This window comes from Ischnura elegans, chromosome 6 (genome assembly GCF_921293095.1).
Source record: "Ischnura elegans chromosome 6, ioIscEleg1.1, whole genome shotgun sequence".
Classification (NCBI taxonomy): domain Eukaryota; kingdom Metazoa; phylum Arthropoda; class Insecta; order Odonata; family Coenagrionidae; genus Ischnura; species Ischnura elegans.
The window spans coordinates 67,089,351-67,111,128 of record NC_060251.1 but is presented as its reverse complement, the minus strand read 5'-3'; the positions used below and the strand labels follow the sequence as shown (position 1 = coordinate 67,111,128).

At 39.6% G+C, this 21,778-nt stretch overlaps 1 protein-coding gene across 5 annotated transcripts in view; it reads right to left on the bottom strand.

Moving 5' to 3' along the window:
* Positions 1-21,778, bottom strand: part of LOC124160929 (TLD domain-containing protein 2) — a 962,297-nt gene that overhangs the window by 412,685 nt on the left and 527,834 nt on the right. Inside the window, exon 1 of one of the 5 annotated variants that reach the window (XM_046537056.1) lies at positions 11,303-12,002. The exons of the other annotated variants lie outside the window; for them this stretch is intronic. Within the exon in view, the coding sequence (XP_046393012.1) occupies positions 11,303-11,580 (278 nt within the window). The 5' untranslated portion in view covers positions 11,581-12,002. Of the gene's footprint in view, positions 1-11,302; positions 12,003-21,778 lie in introns of those variants that run through there. 5 annotated transcript variants of the gene reach the window in all.

Sequence of the window (21,778 nt, the reverse complement as noted above, 5' to 3'; positions counted from 1 at the left end):
CATGAGTTAATGTCTGTTTACACGCACGAATTTTGTGGACAAGAACGGAACAAGCACGAATGTATGAACTAAATTAGAACAGGTTTCATATTCTGTACGTAAATTTGCACAAGTTAAGTGGTTACGCGGTGCATTTTCGTGTTCATTCACGCATTCTTACATTGAAACATTAACTCGTACGGGTTAATGTACCGTGTAAACAGGCGAACAATGTAATGGCTCAGCAGGATGTTTGCATGTGAGGCACACTCACGAATATCACAAAAGAGGATCCACAAGTTGGCCTGTAAATTTGTCGTCACCCACCGCGCTCTTAATTGTGTTTACGAAATTCGCTACATGCGTCGCTGACGGACGAAGCGATCCGATTTTAACGATGAGATGAGGTATAATTAGGGAATTAGTGGTGTAAACCGAAATTTATATACACAATGAATTAACCTATCAAATTCATAAATTTGTAATGCAATACCTCAAAATCACCAAAATTATGCTGCAAACTATTGGAAAAACGCGGATCTCATTGCGAAAAATATTATTACCGCGCCGCGGTCAATTTTGAATACTGATTAAAATGGGACCGAAGTGGCAACAGAAATCAGCCTTCTGTGGGATGGAATTGGGCCTCCTATTTGCAGGCCTCATGGGCACACTCTTCTTGAAGTCATAGAGTCACTCTCAATTCAGATTTGGAAGCGCCGTATTTTTTAAGGTCCTACCTGAAAATGTTGGGCCTCGACGACTGCCAGGCTACGACGTAATTCTTCCTCATGGCGACCGACCCAATACGATTTCTGTGGTACCGCCCGGCAAGAAAACACTCCTGGACACCAGCTCAAGTTACGCCCCTTTTCTCGCAGGAGCACAGACAGCTGAGCGGTCTGGCACGACTGACTCCGACGGATTCCCGTGGACTTCTGGAGGAAACAAAACGTTTCCTCCCCGCGCGTCCGCTAGAAAGACCCCGCACGAGTTAATGGGCGATCGACGGGAGAAAAAAAAATAATTGAAAAAAAATGAGGCGAGTGAGGGCGAAACGTGTCCTTCCGGGGTAACCCTGAGGACCTCAGGGAGGTTGCCGCTGGCGCGCCCGTGTTTCTCCCCGGCTTCAACCCATCCTCTCTTGCCCGGGACCAGGCCGTGAGATTTCCAGGCTATCCTACTATGACTCATTTCAAAGATAAACGCCATCGCAGGCTAAACTAATATCAACTTATATCATAAATTTAATTTCTATATTCGTCAAAATTGAACGCATGTTGTGCCTGAAACCCTTTGAACATTTTCAGACGTCTTTCAATGCCAAAAATTGCAGAATTAACTTCAACAAAAATTTTCGGGAAGTAATTTCATCATTACGCGATTCTACTTTCGTGAAAGCATTTAAAAATATGTTCTCCATGCAAAGTGCGTACGAAGTGAAAAAAGCTCGAATACTTTTTTTTATTTAATTGATTATATACCTCTGTGGTTTAAATTTTAGCAGGCCCAGCAACACAGAATGATAAATATCATAATAAATATAGCGTTACGGACTTTGGTACCTCGACCCGTTGCGATGGGAGACTGTCCTAACATTACATCCTTGCAAAGTGGGTACGCAGTGAAAATTTCACGATTGTTTTTAAAATTTTATTACCTACCAACACTAAGCGATGGATATTAATGAAATAATCATCGAATTCATCCATGATATCGGCCATTAATTCTTTCAAAAATTCATGCTTAAAGATCACAGTGAAAATTGTGCGAATATTATTTATTTTATTGATTATTTACCGCTTTGATTTAAATTTTAGCAGGCCTAGCTGCACTGAGTGGTAAATATTATTATAAATAAAACATATATTGCCCTATGAACTCTGGTACCTCCACTCGTTGCCGAGGCAGGCGGTCCTAACATTCCGTCCTTACAAAGTGCGTATACTTCTCTCGTTCCTTTTCTCTTTTCGTCTCCTACCGCTGTTGCTCCGGGCACGCCTCTCCCCGTGATTCCTGCCCTTTCCCAGGGCCAACCACTTCCCGTGCTTAGAGGTCGTGCGCCCTTTCCCCACGAGGTAGAATTATTAAGCGCTCCGCAGCCGCGCGCGAGTCCGACTGTACGAGGAGGTTAACCGCGCACCGTTAAAGCCGACTGTGGCGCACTCCAGTCATTATAACACTTTAATAAAGAAAGGCGCGAGAATTGAAGTCTATTTCACTCCCGAGAAACTTTAAAATGATCTCTATCAGCTGACGGCACCAAAAAAGTAAAAAATAAAAGGATTTCCCTGCTATAAAAATCTGGAAAATGCACTAAAAATCCAGATTTTTAGTTAGCTCAGTAATTGTCTAAGTATAGAAATTGCAAATAGCGTAGTCTCTTCATTATAACGCTTAAATAAAGAAGTCGCGAGAATTGAAGAGTATTTCATTTTCAAGAAGTTTTAAAATAATCTCTATCCACTGATGAGTTCGTGAGTACGGAGTTAGTAAACTACACTATAACACTACTCATCTGAATTAAAGCACGTTTCCCTGTAACCACAGTCGTTTTACACTCCAAGATATTCCTTGAACATTCTAAATTCCCCTTGTCGACTATCCCATTCAATGTTGACTCTTTTTCATTGAGGCTAAATTTTTCATGTCTCGCACCATTTTATTTTATGGTAATTTGGCCAGTTTTGACTTGTAATAAGAAAGTCTTAATTCTTATCCCGCAATTATTTACTAAATAAACAATCCACAAAATTAGGGCAGGAATAACTTACGAAGGAGCAGAACAGTAAACAGCAAACAATGAGGAAACACTTACCTAGAAAGAAAAGAAAACAGGAAATTAGGTATCAGCAAATAAGTATAATTAAAAATAAAATTAATATAAGACTAGGGGTTTTGCTATACTTACGAAATAATTCAGAAAACATCGTCATAAACGTACGCTGACTACCATAAATTTGATGTTGTATTCTGAATTAAGTTACAACTTTGGTCACATTGAAATATGATGTTTCTGGTTGCGGAATTTTCATTCACTGTAATGTTTTCAAATATGTGTTCAACTAACTTAATTTAACAAAGCTGGGATCTAATTAGAAAATTGCCCTAAAAAGGTCACTCTGATGCAAAGAAATCAACTGACTCATACAAAAATTACATGAAATAGGATATCAATCCTTTCAATAATTCATACTGTAAGGTCGCAGTCAAAATTGCACGAAAATTCTCTTAGTTGAATAGATTTAGAAGCTTTTCATCATATCTTAAAAAATATAGTTAAAATTGTTAACGTATTTGATCGTCGACAGAGTTTCAATCATAATAAAATAAATGTTAAAATGTTGCATCGTCATCTGGTTTTGAATTACCCCGAAAATTTCAGCTTTACAGCTTATCGGAAAATGGGTTAAATTGAGTGGGTTGGAAGCCAAGGGGTACAAGTGATTTTTCTCAACAGAGTAGTAATGGGTCGATCATGAACGATTCGATCAAAAAGATTGAATCACTAGGTGAATCAAATGACTCGTGATTCATTTCGTTAAACAAGTCGATCATCAATCATCAATCACTCCGACTTCCGGTTTCATATCAATCATCCCGGTTTCCGGTTTGTTTCAAAATTTGAAACGATCGATGCTTGATCTCTATTCGTCAGGGCAGAAACAGTTGTGAGAAAATTAAATACTATGTTATAAAGAACTGAATACTTGTGTAATCTTTTGCTTATATGTTTTCCAGCAGTTATAAGTATTAATTACACCACTACACGTAAAAGGAAAATATTAAGATTACTCTTGTAGGAGAATGTTAAGAAGTAGAAGTTGCAGCTGTTAACATTTTATTGTGCCGTTCATAAAATTATCCTGCAGATCAGATTCATGTAAAGTTTGTGGTGTATTTTGTGTTATAGTTTGAAATTATATTATTAGTGTTGAGAAACTGTGGCAGTTTTGCCTACCCAAATATTTTCATGACACTACTTCCTTCATTTTTGCCATCTCATTTACTCAAAAAGGAATTCACAATCAAAATAGTATATGAAATGATAATATGGATAGCAATCAGCGTTACCAATGCTCTTCGCAGAGGGGGCAGTATTTATTCGATTATTTCAAATTAATTTATTACTTTCATTGATTGAGTCCTTCAATCTTGATTCCTTTGAGTCTTTTCGATCATGATTCATTTGAGTCTTTTCTATCATAATGATTGAATCAATTGATTGAATCATTTATGTGACTCGAGTCAAAATGATTGAATCACTAAAATGATCGACTTTGCCCACCACTACTGAACGGAGTAGGTAAAGTTAATAGTTAGAATAAATACACAAAAACCTGGTTGCCAAGGGAAACGAGTGAGTCTCTGTTCTGTGCTGACATCGTGTGGAAAATCAAATGCACTACTTAGTATCTAATGGATCTCGTTTGTTTTCTGTACCTAATTACTGAACCTAGCTCTGTATAGAAAAGAGAAATCACTTGTACTCCTTGGCTTCTAACCCATTCAATTGAGATTAAACATTATATTTTACCCGGACAAGACGACAAACAACAAAGCGAGTTAATAATAAAAACGTCGCAATAAAGAATGATTTTAGCATTAGTTTTCAACCAGGACTCTCTACACCAAATTCAACCGTCCTGACGTCCAAGCTAAGGTCAACAGATCGGTACCCATTCATTACTCACGCAACGACGATACCAAAGGAGAGGTTCGAACCAGCTACATTCGGGTCAACCGGTCAGCTAGCCGCAACGAACGGGTTGGTACGGCGAATAGCAATAAATCACGTCAGGACAGGTGCAAACACCACATTAGCCATATTAAGCTACTGAACGTCCACTCTGTGCGCTTTTCTTGGAATACGAGGGGATCGCGTTACTTGTAGCATGTTTCCAACTTTCTTGTGGAAAAAGGCGACGCACTTACAAGGTGGAAAAGAATCGAATCGTGAGCGCATGGAGATATGTGAAGATCCAAGAAAATTGCTCGTCCATCTAGTTAGCCTGTCAGAATCAACATGGAAAGATTGACGATGATATGCGAGATTGCAGATGTGGCAAAAATATCACGACTCGATGGGAATAAATCTTCCTCTGGAGGAATGCTGTGATGCACCTTCTCAGATACACCAGTTTGCTATGGGCAAAAGGAGTCTGGATGAAGTCTCCGACGTAAAATGTATTAATAAATGGGTAATTTAATCTCAATTGAAAAATAAACGATTGAAAATTAAATTCAACAATTTTGCTGAAAAGTTATGGGTATAAGTTTACCTCAAACCGAATATTTAATGAACATATTAGAAGAAAAAAATACTTAGGAGCAATTAATTTCTTGCATCACGTAATCTTAAATCACGTAATACCTTACATCTCCCCACTAATGACGTAGAGACAGGTATTTTGGTCCATTTAAGAGCTGATATTTTACTTAATACATTATATATATATCATTAAAATTACTTTGATTCCATTTTTTTTCAAAATTCATTGTTCTACCATTTCCCCCAAAGCATATTATAGTTACGCCACTGATCATGACTATGAATTGCGATTAACATCCCTAATTATGATTCCTTTCCTCCTGTACAGTCATTCTTTGATCAAGAATGCGGGGTTATGAATAGAAGCTAAAATTTGACTAAATATTAGCTAAAATTGAAGTTTAAGCTAAAATTAAAGAAGACCGAGTTTTAAGTATGAAACTGAAGCACATGTGAATCAACCAAGAACATCTTAGCATCAATAATAAATAAGCAAAAGATTTTCTTATCCCATTTGCGTGTACATAAAGAGACTAGAGATATGAGCTCGTTGCAACGAACGGGTTGGTACGGCGAATAAGTTAGGCGAGTTCATAAGTTCGCTCAACCGGTTTCAACGTTTACTAAGAGCTAAATAAAATAATGTGGAAAATCACAACAGCTGTTTGTATCTTATTACAATGAAGAAAAAAGAACTCGTAAACAATCGATCTAAGGCTAGAGGAACACGTAATACATATAGCTATGAATAGATATCAGCAGTGTCATCTTCTCCTAGGGTGAAGTACTAAATTTGTGGAGCTCCTAAGTCAACTGTCTCGATTAAAAAAAGAAACTCCAGATAGATTTGGAAGTCACCGTGATGAATAACCTACAGAAAACAAGATTAAAATTAGACTTTACCGACAACGGGCGAATACACCGTACGATGCGACGCAAACACGGACTTCGGAGTTCGTCGGCTTCACAAAAAAGTCACGTTGACGACGGAACGTCTGTATTCTCGTGACAACAACCTTGGTCATGTTTTTGTCGAGCCATCTATGGTGAACGACGAACGCAGTTACATTAGGGAAACCACGTTTGTCCTTCGGGAAAAATTCTCATGAATCGCACCATAGAAAGTTACTGTAGAAACAACATAGCCAATAACATTGAGATTGCTATGAATCAGGCCAAGTGCTGCACTTCCAAATTTAAGAACGATAACCGGCTACAAACATATCGAATAGAAATTTATTCCAAATATTCAGTATTGAGGATGAGATAATGCAGATGTTTAACCATTCCGGTGCACACTATGAGATATCTACCATGCGGTGAATTGCTAGTCCCTTGAATTGAGGGTGGCTCCCCTGAAGTGCTGAAAATGGTCAGGAAAATAAAAGTAATAGTGGAAAAGTATGTTTATTTCTTGTATAATGGACTTCCTTAAAGTGATGCCTGAAGTTCACGTGAGATATAAGCTGTATTATAAGTTGTATTCATCACGTGAGATATAAGTTGTAGAGGTTCGAATACATTCAGGGAATAGTTAGTGGATCAAAGTATTTGAATTAGTCAACGCGGAGGATACGAAAAAAGTGCACCAAAAGGTAATATTCATCAGCGTATTAACTATTTTTTTAATTCATCACGTGAGATATAAGTTAGAAGGGTTCGAAGATATTCAGGGAACAGTTAGCGGATTAAAGAAAGTGTTTGAATTAGTCAACGCTGAGGAAACAATAAAATTTGTCTCAAAAGTACACTTCGTAAGCAACTTAACTATGCTCTCCTCTATTGTGCCTGCACTTCACCTACTACGAAGGTGATATCGTCATTTTTTTTCGTGGAAACGAAGGTCGAGCAATGCTGGAAGCGGTCATTTCCTCCTGAGGTCAATGGATAGGTACTCATTCCTGCTACAGTGTTGATTGGTCATCCCTTCCTCTTCCTTGAACCTCCCTATCTTCTTTTTCCATCGCGGGAGCTCAATATCAAACTGTATAACTCATTCGATTGGAGACCTCTTGGTTGTCCTCTCCCTATATAAACCTTTCTCTTTGACTATTCATTCGTCATGACCTAATAAACTCAAGACCTCGGCAAGGTTGATTACATAACCCTCCTGTGAATAAGCAAGTTCCTCAGCATGTAATGGGATTATTATTATTATTAAGGTATTTTACCGATTAGGGAAGGTTTCTATGGAGTACTTGAGGAGAATTCGGGGATCCTCCCTCAACCACTTCCCTATTCAATTCACAATACGAACCTATGCCCTCTCATTCTATCTAAAAATAATGTTCTTTTCCTTCTTCTCCCTCGTTTACCTAGCATTCCTCACTCTAACACCGTTTTCAACATCCCCTCCCCGAAAAGTACTCGCTCCATCCATTAATTTTGTCTCCTTCGTAGCTCATCTAAAAGTTGCCTCTCCTCACCCACCATGTCCAGCACTTCGTCATTTCTCCTCCTCTCCGTCCACTTCACCCACTATATTCATCGCCACACCCTTATCTCGAATGCCTCCCGTTTTTTCTCGTCCTCCTTCCTAAGTATCCACGTTTCTGCACCGTTAAGCACTACACTCCAGATCAGACTCTTCACTAACCTCTTCTTTAAATTCTTACACAGCGAACCTCGCAGAAGCTCCTTCCTGCTCATGAACGCCTCCTTTGCTAATGCAATTCTCTTCCTGATATTCTTGCAACCGTATCCGTTTTCCTCTAACGTACTACCAAAATAGTTGAACTATGTAATGGTATAGAATACGCAAAATAAAACTTATCAAATCTGTCATTATAAGCTCCAAATATGAGGGGGGTCGACACTTAGTAACAGCATCTGATCCGGTTGATGATGTTAATGAGGTATACTGGGTGATGTAATTGCGCTATTAAACTGGTCATGAAAGAGATTGAGATATGTGGAGTATTTTAAGAACAAGTTTATCATAATAGAATGGTGCGGTTTCAGTAGTTCATAGGAAGATAGTAGGGATAGGGTGACAGAGATTTTTTAAAGGTTGCCCGATCCCTGCTCAAGTGCCTTGAGGAGAGCACTGCATGAGCAGCACTTTGTCCTCCACTGCACTTGGCTACAACCAAGACCTATTTAACACGAAAAAAAACTCGCATTCGACACTTCAAACATGAAGATCCCTGCTGAAACGCCGGCGAAACTGTTGCCATGAAGATGACTCGACGCGGAGGACAACCCAGAAGCCAAACTGGGCCTATCGAACCGCTCCGAGGAAGCCTCTATCAACATTTTCCACACAGTTTTTCGATCGCCTCCATATTTCCCTTTCCTCTCAGAGCTTGCCATATGGTGAGGCGCCGTTCTAATTCTACTTCGCCGAAACGGTTTTACGGCGACGAGCTGGAGAATGCCTGCGTAAGACCGACCTTGACTGAGGCAATGGGTATTTTTACGCGGAATCAAGGCTATCGGAATTCTTCGATATGCGAGCATATCTCCCGCATCTTGCGGCTTCGTTGCGGGGCTTCCTGTTACCAAAGGTCACCTGGAGAGACACGCAGAAAGTTAGCGAAGCAATTGTCGAGTTGAACTGGAATGGTAATTTTAGCATTACCGAGTTGTGAAATCAGGGGAAGAAATAACTAGAGCGCACATCGGCTTCTGCGCATTTGCCCAAGATTGACACGGAAAATCCTAGATTACGTGATGAGTCGGGTCGGTCTGATTGGCTGAGTGTGACGATAGTGTTTTTTATGTTGTTAATTCCGATAGGAAATTTCATTAATCATTCAAGGAAACATCAGGATTTTAATTCTATTTATAGTAATATCTTTGCTAACTGTTTCCATATCCCACGATAACACGCAAGCTTCAATGATGGTAAATATGCCGATAACAGTTTTCGTACATCTGATGAAGCATCGTGCTGCAGGGAGCAAAAAAATTAAAGAGGTACAAATTAAAATTATTTCGAGTACTCCGTATCTGTGTTGTCTCTGTACGCGTTTCTATAGGGCGAGTATTTTTATCGTGGGTTCAATTACTAGCTCCTATTACGCGCATTGAAGATATCTTAGTTATAATAATGGATAATTTTTTCGCTATAGATGGATTATTTCCTCAAATTCTCTCATTGATACATATCACGAAAAACTTTCACAATTTCAGCGCCGTAATCACGATTATAAAACTATTCTAGGTAAGAGGCAATACTTTTCTTTCCTGTCTCACGGTGAGTGACAATAAACTTAATTAGAATATTGAAGGTGCATTCGCGTAAAATTCGAAGTGGTGGATGAATAATATTGAGGATGGAGAAAAAATGTAATGTAAAAAATGTAAAATGTATACTTCCATTGACGGTAAGCTGAATGTACTTAAGGATGCCACTCAGTGGCTTAACTAGGCATATACTTTGGGGGATGGGATGGCCTGGGGTGACGACCCCTCTCCCAGGTAACGGGGGTCCGAGAAAATCTTTGAAAAATGACATGCCTGGAAATACATTTTGCATAATTTTGGCACTAAAAATTTAACTTTAAGCAGATGCAGTTATTAAATGTCAAAAAATAGACAATAGTTTTAAATACTTATTTAATCTCTCCGAGGCTTTGGGGGGGATCTATCCCCTCTTCCCCCCCCCCCCCCATAGTTACGCCACTGATGACTCCCAACGTGTAATAAATAGATGAAATAATCTCAAGAAAACCATCTCATAAGCACTGGAAGAAAAACTGGCACGAAAGCTCGTTCAAATAAATAAAACCATGGTTAATATGACACATTTTAGCCCTCAAAGATAAAATAAGGAAAGATACATGTCAGATCGTAGGACTTGAGAACGAGAAAGACTAACTAAGGAATAAATCATTGAACCGAACCAAAGAGAAATAGATCGAATGCTGCAGCAATAACAGCGATTCATCGGGTATGCATATAGCACAATCTTGAGACACTTCCGAGAAAAGAAATTAGGTATAAAAACATTTGAGATTGGGATGGGACACTGCTCATGGAATATTTATCAGAAATATATATGTAAGCAGTACTTTGAAGAGCTTCACCAAGGATGCGCACATAATGCATGAGAAACTCACAATACAGTCATATTCTGTGAGGGTTGGGGAAGGCTTAATCACATATAGTTCGAACAAATTCGTATTCTTACTTTACATTGAACTGTAGAAAGAACCCAAATTTAACAGCATTAGAGACTGAGATAGGAAACTGCTGATGGAATATTTATCTATCTAGGTAGTATAAAACCTACTTCCTACCACTGACGTGAGTGACTGACTGATTCATACAAATGTTTGGGGGGTACGTGAGGGGATACGGCAAAAAGTCATAGGATCGACCCCTCTACAATCGTCTGAAACCTTGTCATCAGATTTACATAATTTTAGCCCTCTTTTGGGAATGAGTATAAATATTTTGAAATTTTAACAAAACTAAAACATCCGAAATTTACATAAATACCTCATATTTCATGAAATATGATCCTTTCAATGCATCATATTTCATGAAATTAGGTTAGGTTCTCCAGACGTATCAAGTACAGGAAAGTTTCTCGGGTTTTCCACCGGTTAATGTTCTCAATGTCTCCCGACGTTGCGAGCAACGTCTTGCTGTTCATCTTTAGGGATCTTCTGAAATGTTAATTTTTTTCTTTCTTAGTTCTTCATTTCAGAAAATCCCCTGAGGATGAACAGCAAGTTGCTACTTGACACGTCGGGAGACATGGAGAACACTAACTGGTGAAAAAACCGAGAAATTTTCTAGTTAAATGATTTTACAAGAGTAGCGACAGCTGTGTTATCGATGTACAATATATATTTTACATATATGCATCTAATTATGCATGAACATTGTGCATGTATAATTAGATACTTCAGAATATGAAATAATAATAACTCTACATGTCACTGTTCTAGGTTGATTACAAAATATCATTTCATTACATAGCACTCCATTTAAATAAGAACCAAAGAAAAAATAAATGGAGAATATTAGTACGATATTCAGAAAATAAATTAAAGTGGAAGAGGTTAACCATGTATAGTTTAAACAGATTCGTATTCTTACTTTACACTGCAGTTGCAAAGCAGTCCCCTCCTCTCGTCCCCTTCTTCTTCCTCAGATTCTTCATCATCCTCGTGTTCCTTGTACTGTTTTCCATTCCCGTTTCTCACACCAGTGTTTCCATTGAAGGCACCATTGGAGACTCTGTAGGATCCTGCACCGTTCGGGCGACAACCATGTCGGCTACAAGCTGTAAAACCGTCGCCATTGCGGACCTTTCCTTCACCCAAACGAGTCTTGGAGGTGCACGGAGCACAACTAGCGCCCGTAACGAACACCATGACGACCGATGTCTTCTAAAGATGATAGCTGCAGCACTTATTTGAATCTTAAACACTGGAAACAGTTGAACTTTTCGAAGAAACTGGAGAAAAACCCTCGCACGAGTCTGACAGTGGAAGGAAGGAACTCGCTCGTAAAGAGAAACTCCGCAAACGTAAACTAATGCTGTCGAAAACTTAGAGGGACTTGGTTCCTTTTGATGGCCACAAACAATCCACTAAATTTAGAATTGTACCTTATAGGTAAGTGTCCAATTTGGTAGTCCATGAACTTCGAGAACAGTTATAACTCCGATCACTGGTAAGCCACAGGCATTGGAGTAAGAAAGTAGCAACCCTTTTGTAAATTTTCGCAGTGTTCCCATGCGAAATCAAGTTATGGAGGGAGTTATCCGGTGATTGATATATGGTCAGTGAACATGGAAATTGGGTATACACATTCAAGTTTATTTTCACTAAGAATTCAATCGTGACCAACCCACTTGGGTCACATTCGGAGTACTGAGAGCAGGAGTTTACAAATATCTTCTCTGTATCCCGAACAATGGCAACTGGGAGGAAAAAAAGAAAGTTTGGGCGATAAGAAAATATTCAAAGATGAGAATAATCACTTGCCCTTTTTGCCACCAAAACGGAAAGAAAAAGAGAAAACCGTATCACTTCGAGCTTTCTGATTTTTATTTGTTTCCCTCACGACAAAATATGGACTATCTGACCGACAATGCCTGCATTGAACCAAGGCTGTCAACGAACAAAAAAAAAAATAACTACCAGTTGAAGAGTGATCGTCGCCGCTGAATCATTTGTCCATAAAAGTGACGTCAATTTTTGCAGGGGGGCAGAATTGGCTCTCTTGAACCGATAGATTACGGTCGAGCGAGAAAAGTGACAAACGAGAGGTCAGATTCCATAAATCAAAGGCTGTCTTTATTTGACAGTGGCATGAGAAGATAATGATAGAGGCTTCTGTACGAATTTTTTTTTGCAAGAAAGAATTCTAAAATAAAGGGGAAGACTTCAAATCTTCACGCAATACAACCGCCATGGGATCTAAGATGTACGTAACGAGAGTTTTTGTTAAATAGCAAAAAATACTCAGCCTATTTTTACCTCATTTAATATAACTTTATAGATGGGATACGGAGGAGACAAAAGGTATGGATGGAGTGAGTACTTTGCGTGGAATGGATGTTGAACGCAGTGCTAAGGGGGTAGAATGTCGGGGTTAAGGAGGGAGAGGAAGGAAGATATTTAAATAGAATGAAAGGGGGTTGGTTGAATGAAAGTTTGTGATAGTTGTGTAAGTTAAAAGCTGTAATAAGTACTAAAAAATAAGTACTTAAGTTGAAAGTAGGTAAAATGAAAGTTGGGTTAGATAGAATGAAAGGGGCCTGAGAAATAAAGAGGGAAGTACATGAAGGAAGGGGAAGGCCGCCAGAATGGTTCCTGAGTACTCCACGGAAACCTACTTTAATGGATAGATTACTTTAACAATAATAATAATAATACGAGGGTAAGTCAACTATTATCTGCAATGTCGTTATGAAATTTTACATTTATAATTCTACAATACTGCCTTCGACTTTTGCATAAAATTCGCAAATTAAATTTGAAGCCAAATTCGTATGCAGAACCGTCAATAATTTGCAGACAATGTACCACTTCGTCAATAGTTACTCGCCTGTCTGAGAGAATCATTTCAACGCTCAATGTTTTCTTCATTTTTGGCGGCAAACGGTCGTCCGGCTCTTCCATCATGTGTAGCACCTGTGTGACCATTTTGGAATTTTTCAAGCCATTCGTAGACACTTCGCTGTGAGAATACACTGTTTCCTTACTGTATCGAAAGTCTTCGATGAGTTTCGGCCTCTGATATGCCTTCCGACCACAAAAAATGGGTCGTTGAGCGTTGCTCCTCTTTATTTTATTTTTTTACTATTTTCATTTATTTATTTTCATACCGCCGAAGAAAGCTCATGCTGGCCTTATATCGGGGCTTTTCAACAATTTTTAACATATGAAAGTATACCGGGACTAGCCACGGTGATAACTTTTTACGGAGTCACCCGCAATGCACAAATAGTGCGAAAAATCCACAGAGGAAAAATCATTCGCCTTGACCGGGATTCGAACCCGGATCCCTCGATTTCCGGCCGAGTGCTTTAGCCAGTTAAGCTACCGAGGCGTCATTCTCCCCTGTGGAAATTTGTGGACTATACCGGACAAGGCGGTATGGACTGCTGAGCATATGATGCGACTAGCAGTCCAGGTCGTGCGCATGGCGCCACAGCCGGAGAGCAAAGCCCGAACTTTGAACACTAGAGGTGTTCGCTCTGGACTTACGAAAGTATACCGGGACTAGCCACGGTGATAACTTTTTACGGAGTCACCCGCAATGCACAAATAGTGCGAAAAATCCACAGAGGAAAAATCATTCGCCTTGACCGGGATTCGAACCCGGATCCCTCGATTTCCGGCCGAGTGCTTTAGCCAGTTAAGCTACCGAGGCGTCATTCTCCCCTGTGGAAATTTGCGGCCGGAAATCGAGGGATCCGGGTTCGAATCCCGGTCAAGGCGAATGATTTTTCCTCTGTGGATTTTTCGCACAATTTTTAACAAGTGCAAGTTCACAAACAGCCATACCCTGGATAGGGGCAACCTTCCCTGGCGGGACTCGAACCCGCGACCTCTTCTTTGGCAGGCGAGGACTTTCCCCTGCCTCCACCGAGGCCGGCAAATAGAAGGCGGAGGCTGAGGCTGGCGGTCCTCTCCCCTTGGTGCAAATAGAAGGCGAAGCAGCCATTACTAACAGCACGACAGCGATCACGAAACTAACCTAGCAGCTTGAATCTTGCTAAGACATATCAACAAAGAAACGAAGCATACGTCATCAACGTAAAACGAATATACTGCTAAAAAAAACAAAGATGTAAGTAAATTGCGGATAATAATTGACTTATTCTCGAATAGATAATGTGAAACGCACAAAAAAACAAGGTTTAACAGAATCAATGCTCATTATTCACCTACTTGAATGCGGTTTCTCGTGGATAATAACTTATCGGAAACCCTACGAGTTAAAACAATGGGAACGGAGTGAACGTGGAAGAAGAACATTGCGAGAGATAATTATGAAGAAAGAAGAACTCAGGGTTCGAAACCTTTGCGAGGGGTGAGCGAAGAAGAAAGAGATAGGGGTGACGGGCCGAGTCAGGGTACAGGGTATTGTTATAATCGCGCAAGACTAATGAAAAGAGAACGTGTTCACGAATGGGTGGTGTAAAAGAGGACCGGAAAGGATGGAAAGATTATTCCGTTCTGAAAGAAAAGGGCTGAGAAAAGAACGCGAAAGAAAATCTGAAATCTTCCACCCTATAATACGTACTTCTCGAGACCAAAAAAGGATGAGAAATCTGGACCTCTCCCTTTCTTTCAGCTGATTTAGTTCTTTTTTCCGTTCTCTTCGCGAACAAAAGAATGTCGGAATCACGTGATACTCCTTTCCATTACAATCGTTGGCACGATCGTACAAAGCATTCACGCCACTATGATGACGACCGTGCTGCCCTCAAGCGCCCGTCGGCTGAACTCAATGCTGCTCTAGTGCATAATTGAAAGGAGTGACTTTTAAAATGAAGACCTACAATGCAACTATTGCTTTTTTATTTATATAATCCATATGGAAAAATGATTCTGTAGTGACCTTTAAACGGTTTTCGACAACTTTTCGTCTATCTTTTATGTCTGTTTTCATCGCACAAGGGTAGCGTTTTGAAATAAATCTGTCCGGAAATACATACACCATCGTGTGAATGATCGTAAGCACCGTATAAATGGATATGAAAGTTGAGGAGTACTGGGAAAGAGCGAAAAATACGAGAATGTGTGCATCAAAGTGCAAGTAGATTAAGGAGAAAATGGATGGAACTGATCATCAAGGGGGATGATTGGGATTACAGGTCAAAATTATCACCCCGATGGCGACGGGTGAACACCAAAATGGTCTCAATTGTAAAAAAATTCAAATTAGAATTAATTTTGCTGATATTCTTGCTCAGTTAGTAATGGTGGTTAAACACTATTATTGATCCGCTTGCTTTTTTATACGTAGTTACTATAAAAATGTACAAAACCAACTAGCCACGCCTAGGACTCGGGTAACCTAACTACGTGGGACTCGAATCCACAAACTTATTATTTGGAAGTGACGACTTTACTCCACAGACAGAGGAAGGGAAAAATATTTACTCTAAAGTAATCGGAAAGTAAATTTATTTTAAAGTAAAAATGAACTTTTAATATCCATTTTTATATTGCATATTTTACGCAATTATTACGCAATCTGAATTTGAAATATTTCCCGCAAATGAGGACAGCAATGTCTTAACTAAAATATATTTGAAAAACTAATCTTAATCTACGTGTGGATGTCCTGTAGTTAAGGTGAATAATTTTGTTTTACTATTCTCGACAGTTCTCGTTCCCCAAATATTCTCCTTGAAAGACGAGCTACATCCAAGGGATAAGATACTGGGAAAGAGATCCCAGCTTAGCGAAACGACTGGAGATTTTCTCAAGGTACTCCTCAAATGTCGTCGAGCGCCGAAAATCTCACTTGAGACTACCTTTCAAACTCTCAATGAGGATCAGATACAGATCACAGTAAGGATCAGATGCGCATAGGATTTAAAGACAGAACGAATCAGAAGAGATTTGAAATAAATATGATAACTGTGTTTTCTTAATTTAAGAGGTTTCGTAAAAAAATCAGCAATAGTTTTTAAAAGCGATAGATGATATTTACTACCGATACGAACGTAAGTGAAAGAAAATTTCACGACATATATACGTCTCCATTGCGCATTTTTTGTATATCTCGATGCATATTCACTCATTAATTTGGAAGATTTACGCATGGCTATCGAAAAATTTACATGCTGGCTAAAATATTTCAATGAATGCTATCCGTAAGACTCATTAACACCTTTACGAAAGCACGAAGTGGACAGTTTTTTCTCAATTTATTGGCAAGCTTCGTGAAGTTATGTCTCAAACTATATTTACTAGGAAAAATTATCATCATTCAGCACGGTCATGATGAACAAGTAGCTCAGCTGAAAATGAACTTTTACTAACAGGGGCTAGCCATTTCCTGCACTAACATCAGAACCACAGAGTAGGGATATACAGAGAGGACACACGGCTGAAGGCGGTAATCAGCTCATTGCGCATTTCACCATGTTCTAAATAAGGATACGTGGCTTGAGTTGCTATTTGGTTGCCATCGTTGCTATCATTCGCGCTTGGCGCGGAGTGATGTCGCACGAATTTTTTTTTATTCCTCCACTCTTCAATGCTTTCACGTAGTGTGCTAGTGTTTTATAGAAACGTGGAAAATGAAGGAAGTGGAAAATAAGACGAGAAGAAAAGGTTTTACTTGGTGTTCAGCTATTATTAACTGCAAAAACAATGCGGGCATGACGGGAGCAAAGTTGAGTTTCTTTAGTTTCCCTAAAGACCCTGTGAGTTAAGTAATTTCATAATTTTTTTTGAGTTACATTGCTGATCGAAGAAACTAAACTTATATTCGAGTATTATTTTGCATGCGAAACGAAATTGTCGAAAAAGTTTAATAAGAACTTGTGGTGTTGGCGCAGGTCCAAGGAATAGGTGATTCGATGTCGTCGGTCGGATTTAGAAAACAAGACTGTCAGTTATTTACATAATAACTGCCGGATTTGTGCGTGCGATTTGGCATTCCTTGCTCTCCCTTTATTAGTAAAGAAATAATTAGGCTACTTTGAACTTTAAACCCACTTTTTTCGGTGGATGGTAAGTCGTTAGCACTATTTGGTTTGAATTTACAGCATAATTTTACTTATTTTCAATATGGCCGCCGTGCGCATTTTTCATTACAGAGAAACCTATTGTACAACCACCTAATGTCCCCTCTGTATATATCTACTTGTGCCAAAACTTAATTTGATCACAGTCAATGGAAATCTAACGATCACATACGGTCAAAATTATAATAAAAAGTATTTTTACAAGAATATCCCCACCAGTAAAGTGGCTCATAAGACCGAGTTTATGCATTGATAATAGAATGAACGGAACTCTTCCGATGGAATTCACAGCCTGTACACAAGTGATTACGGCGGCAGGCCTCGATAACATAGTGCATTTGTAGAAAAAACTTAGCCAACTCAAAATATAGGTCAGATACTGAGAACAAAAATTGTCAAACTAAGATGGCAGAATTCTGATCAACAAGAGGACTGCATAGAGGAGGCCCAATTCCATCGCATAGAAGCCTGATTTCTGTTGCCAATTCGGTCGCATTTCAATCGGTTTTCAAAAAAGTCCTCGGCGCGGTGATGAGTGCAATGCGATCCAATTTTTTCCAATATTTTTCAATAAAAAGTTTTAATTTCGCATAATAAAGAATGGAATACTTACGAATTTTATAGATCACAACTCCATGCATATAAATTTCGGTTAACACCCCTAATAATATCTAATTTCCCGGTTAAACTCGGATCACTTTGCCCGTTAGCGACGCGAGTGGCGACTTTTGTAAACCGGGCGACAACATATTTAGAGGCCGACTTGAGGAACCTCTTTTGTAACTAGAATTAATAGTAGCGGGCGTAGCTTGGTGGAAATCCATTTATCGCAGGAATAGAAGGATCAACAACTTTGCTATTTCCACATGGTAATTTATTGAGACCGACCATAGTTTCGTCGCAGAGTAACATTATCAAGGTGAAGAATGCAGGGAAATTGACAGTATATATAGCAGAAGGTTGGGTTGGGAAATTTCCGGGAGCCGTTGGTTAGGGGGAGGTAGGGGTTGGGTTCGGAGTTAGGTTAAGCGTCTCTGTGGGTGGGGTGGGTGGAGGGGTGACCTCCGCCTAACCAACGTCTCCCGGAAACTTCCCTACCCAACCTTCTGCTATATAGGTATACTGTCAATTTACCTGCAATCTTCACCTTGATAATGTTACTCTGTAACGAAACCATGGTCGGTCTCAATAAATTATCATGTGGAAACAGCAAAGTTTTTGCTCCTTCTATTCTTGTGATCATGGATTTCCACCAAGTTACGCCCGCTAATATTAATTATAGTTACAAAAGAGGTTCCTCAAGTCGGCCTTTAAGTATGTTGTCGCACACCGCGCATTTAAATGGGTTTACAAAAGTCGCCACTCGCGTCGCTCCCGGAAACTTCCCCACCTAACCTGCTATATAGGTATACTGTCAATTTACCTACAATCTTCATCTTGATAATGTTACTCTGGGACGAAACTATGGTCGGTCTCATTAAATTATCACTTGGAAATAGCAAAGTTGTTGATCCTTCTATTCCTGCTCTTTTATAACATTCGTGCATATCACGCTAAAAAAATCGGAAACAGTGCCTCCAGATATTCAAAGGTCCTCGGGTTCGGGCTCAGAATATAAAGACTCAATGAAGTAGTCTGGGGTGGCTCCAGGGATGGCCGTTCCGTTATCTTGGCCTGGCGAAGTGCACTCGCAAGATGGCCCACAAGTGGCCGACAATGAGGGCGTATGTATCGCAAGGATAGAACGGTCTGCGGAGGCGGGCAAGCAACAAAGGGGCACAGACGCGGCGAAGTCTGAGACCACAAATGCGTGCGAGGGCAAAGGTCACCCTTTCAAAGTCACACACGAGAACGGGGATGGATGAGTATGGGGTTGTTCGGATCGGAACTGGAAAAAATATTGGGCAAGGCCGCTGGAAGAAGAGGTGATTTGAGGATTAATGTCACCGTATGTAAAACCATATTATTTGAACCAACTAGGAAAGTTCCTCAAGTGCCACCACCGGATTTTGTTAAAAATTTTCTAGGTGATAGGAAATGGATACCGTTGAGACATAATTTTGGTTTTAAGCGCCAACGCTCAATACTTTTCGAGGTATTAGGGAAGAAAAGGACCTACCATAAAACGCCTAAATATATGCATCCAGCAGAACAACAATACACCGTCAATGCTTTTCATCCCAGCAACGGAATATGAGGGTCTATAGTTGCTCTTCAGGTTGCATAGTTTTATATTACTTTCGTCGCAAATATCTCGAAAAGTATTGAGCGCTGGCGGCTGAATCCGAAACCACAGCACATTCAAAAAAGAAGTTATTAGTCTTCGAAAACATAATTATTCGCTCTTTTCTTGGCCCAGTGTGTGACTAAAGCAACTGGAGGATACGGATCAGCAGAGATTTGAGAGTCCTCTACGAAGCCTACGACATCATTGCCTAAATTAAATGCAGGAGTTTAAGAACGGCTAGCCACGTGATCAAGAGCGAGTTGGACTCCACACTGCGCCTAAGACTCGGTGGGGAGATCTATTACAGAAATACATGAAAAGGCTCAGCCTAACACTAGAGCTGATTCAGGTCCGAGACAGACTGTGAGAAGCTGTTGGCGAGGCCAAAAAGCCTTTTTGGGTTTGAGTGGTCAAATAGATAGATAAGTGAAAGACGAGGATTTTTGATTTATGAAATAGACACTAGGTTTTAGGAAAGATCCACGAATATTACAAAAGACAATACGGTTCTCCTTTTGGCTCGATATGAGAGTATTTGTTGCGATAATTAATGTATCAACACGACCTAGCGAACGACACCGATTGTTTGTTTACCTTTAGACATGAGCCGCTGCCCTAGTAATACGCCCGAAAATCATCGGACGTTACCGTAGTTCCGGACGTTGCCACTTTACGATGGTTAGGCGCTGGGAGACCGGAAAAGGAAGCGAAAAAAGAAAGACGAAAAGTTCGTGAAGCTCCCTCCGCTCTGTTATATTTGAGAATATGGGTGGAATAAAAATTATTCGTTGAATATACGTTGAACACACTAATATATTGGCCCTGCATACCTCAACAGCTTTGCTAACCGTCAATTTTTCGTTACTTTAGATGTCAGCACTAGAGGGCAGATCAGTTTTTAACCATCGTTGTGTGAACGCACGATAGTTACAACGATTGCTGGAACAATCGTAATCCGAACGAGGCATTAATTTCATAGTCATTTGGAGTGCTAAGCGATATATATACACATTATGATGTGATCTATCAAATTCATAACTCCGCAATGCTATTACTCGCAATAACACACAATACTATGCCGCTAAATATAGGAAAAAGCTGTTCGCGTTGCACTCATCACCGCGTCGCGTACATTTTTGAAAGCCGATTAAAATGTGACCGAAAGGGCAACAGAAGGCAGCCTTCTATGGGTTGGAATTGGGCTTCCTCTATGCAGTACCCTGGGGAAGATCATTCCGGCAATCAAGAGTTTGCGACTACGCCTTCAATCGGATAGTGAAAGACTCCATTGTCGGGATAAAATTACAGATGTAATTTGTAAGACAGCCATAAAGGACATAGAATGAAATTTAAGAGGGAGATAGAATACATAAATGGCGAGGAATAAAATTATTGCCTTCAGAAAATAAATAAATAATCAAAATCATTGTCGCGGAGTAAAGGACTCGCTAAAATTAAAGGAATTGTAAGGTGGCAAAGTTGTTCATTTATGTACTAGAACAAATGCTTGCATTTGCCTTAAAACGGGAGTTTAATATTGTAAGATAACTTAAAACAGGTTTCTTTCAGTAAAACCTATGATTTAGGAAAAATAGGGGTCACTGATCCACTCCGAGGGTGAAATTGAGCAAGGAGTTGGTGTCGTAGACCATTGGGAGTAATGCCGAGAAAAGGGAAAAATACGACAAAATCATTGTATAATGAAATATAACCCAGCTAGGATTATATAATAGAGTAAAACTAAGGTATTTACGGCATTATTTATTTGGGAGCATTAAATTAGCATAATAAAAGTAACACATACCTAATTCAGCATCAATCGAACCTAATTATCTACTACTACAGTAATAGCAGGAGAATCTTCAAATTCTTGCGAAAAAAACAAATGTGTTTTTTTTTGAAACGGTAATACTCTCTAAAAGAACTCAGTGGAAACCAAAAAACTTAGAAAAAGGAGAACAAACTTTGAATATAAGCTTTATTGTTAGTACTACACAAATTAGGCCAGCGTCAATTACAAAGCGGGTATGAACGATCAGATGAGCCCTATAATATCGTCAGTTAAGATTTAAGGGCTAGTTTATTTTTCTTTAATAGTGTGGGCCAGTGGCGTAACCAAGGATTT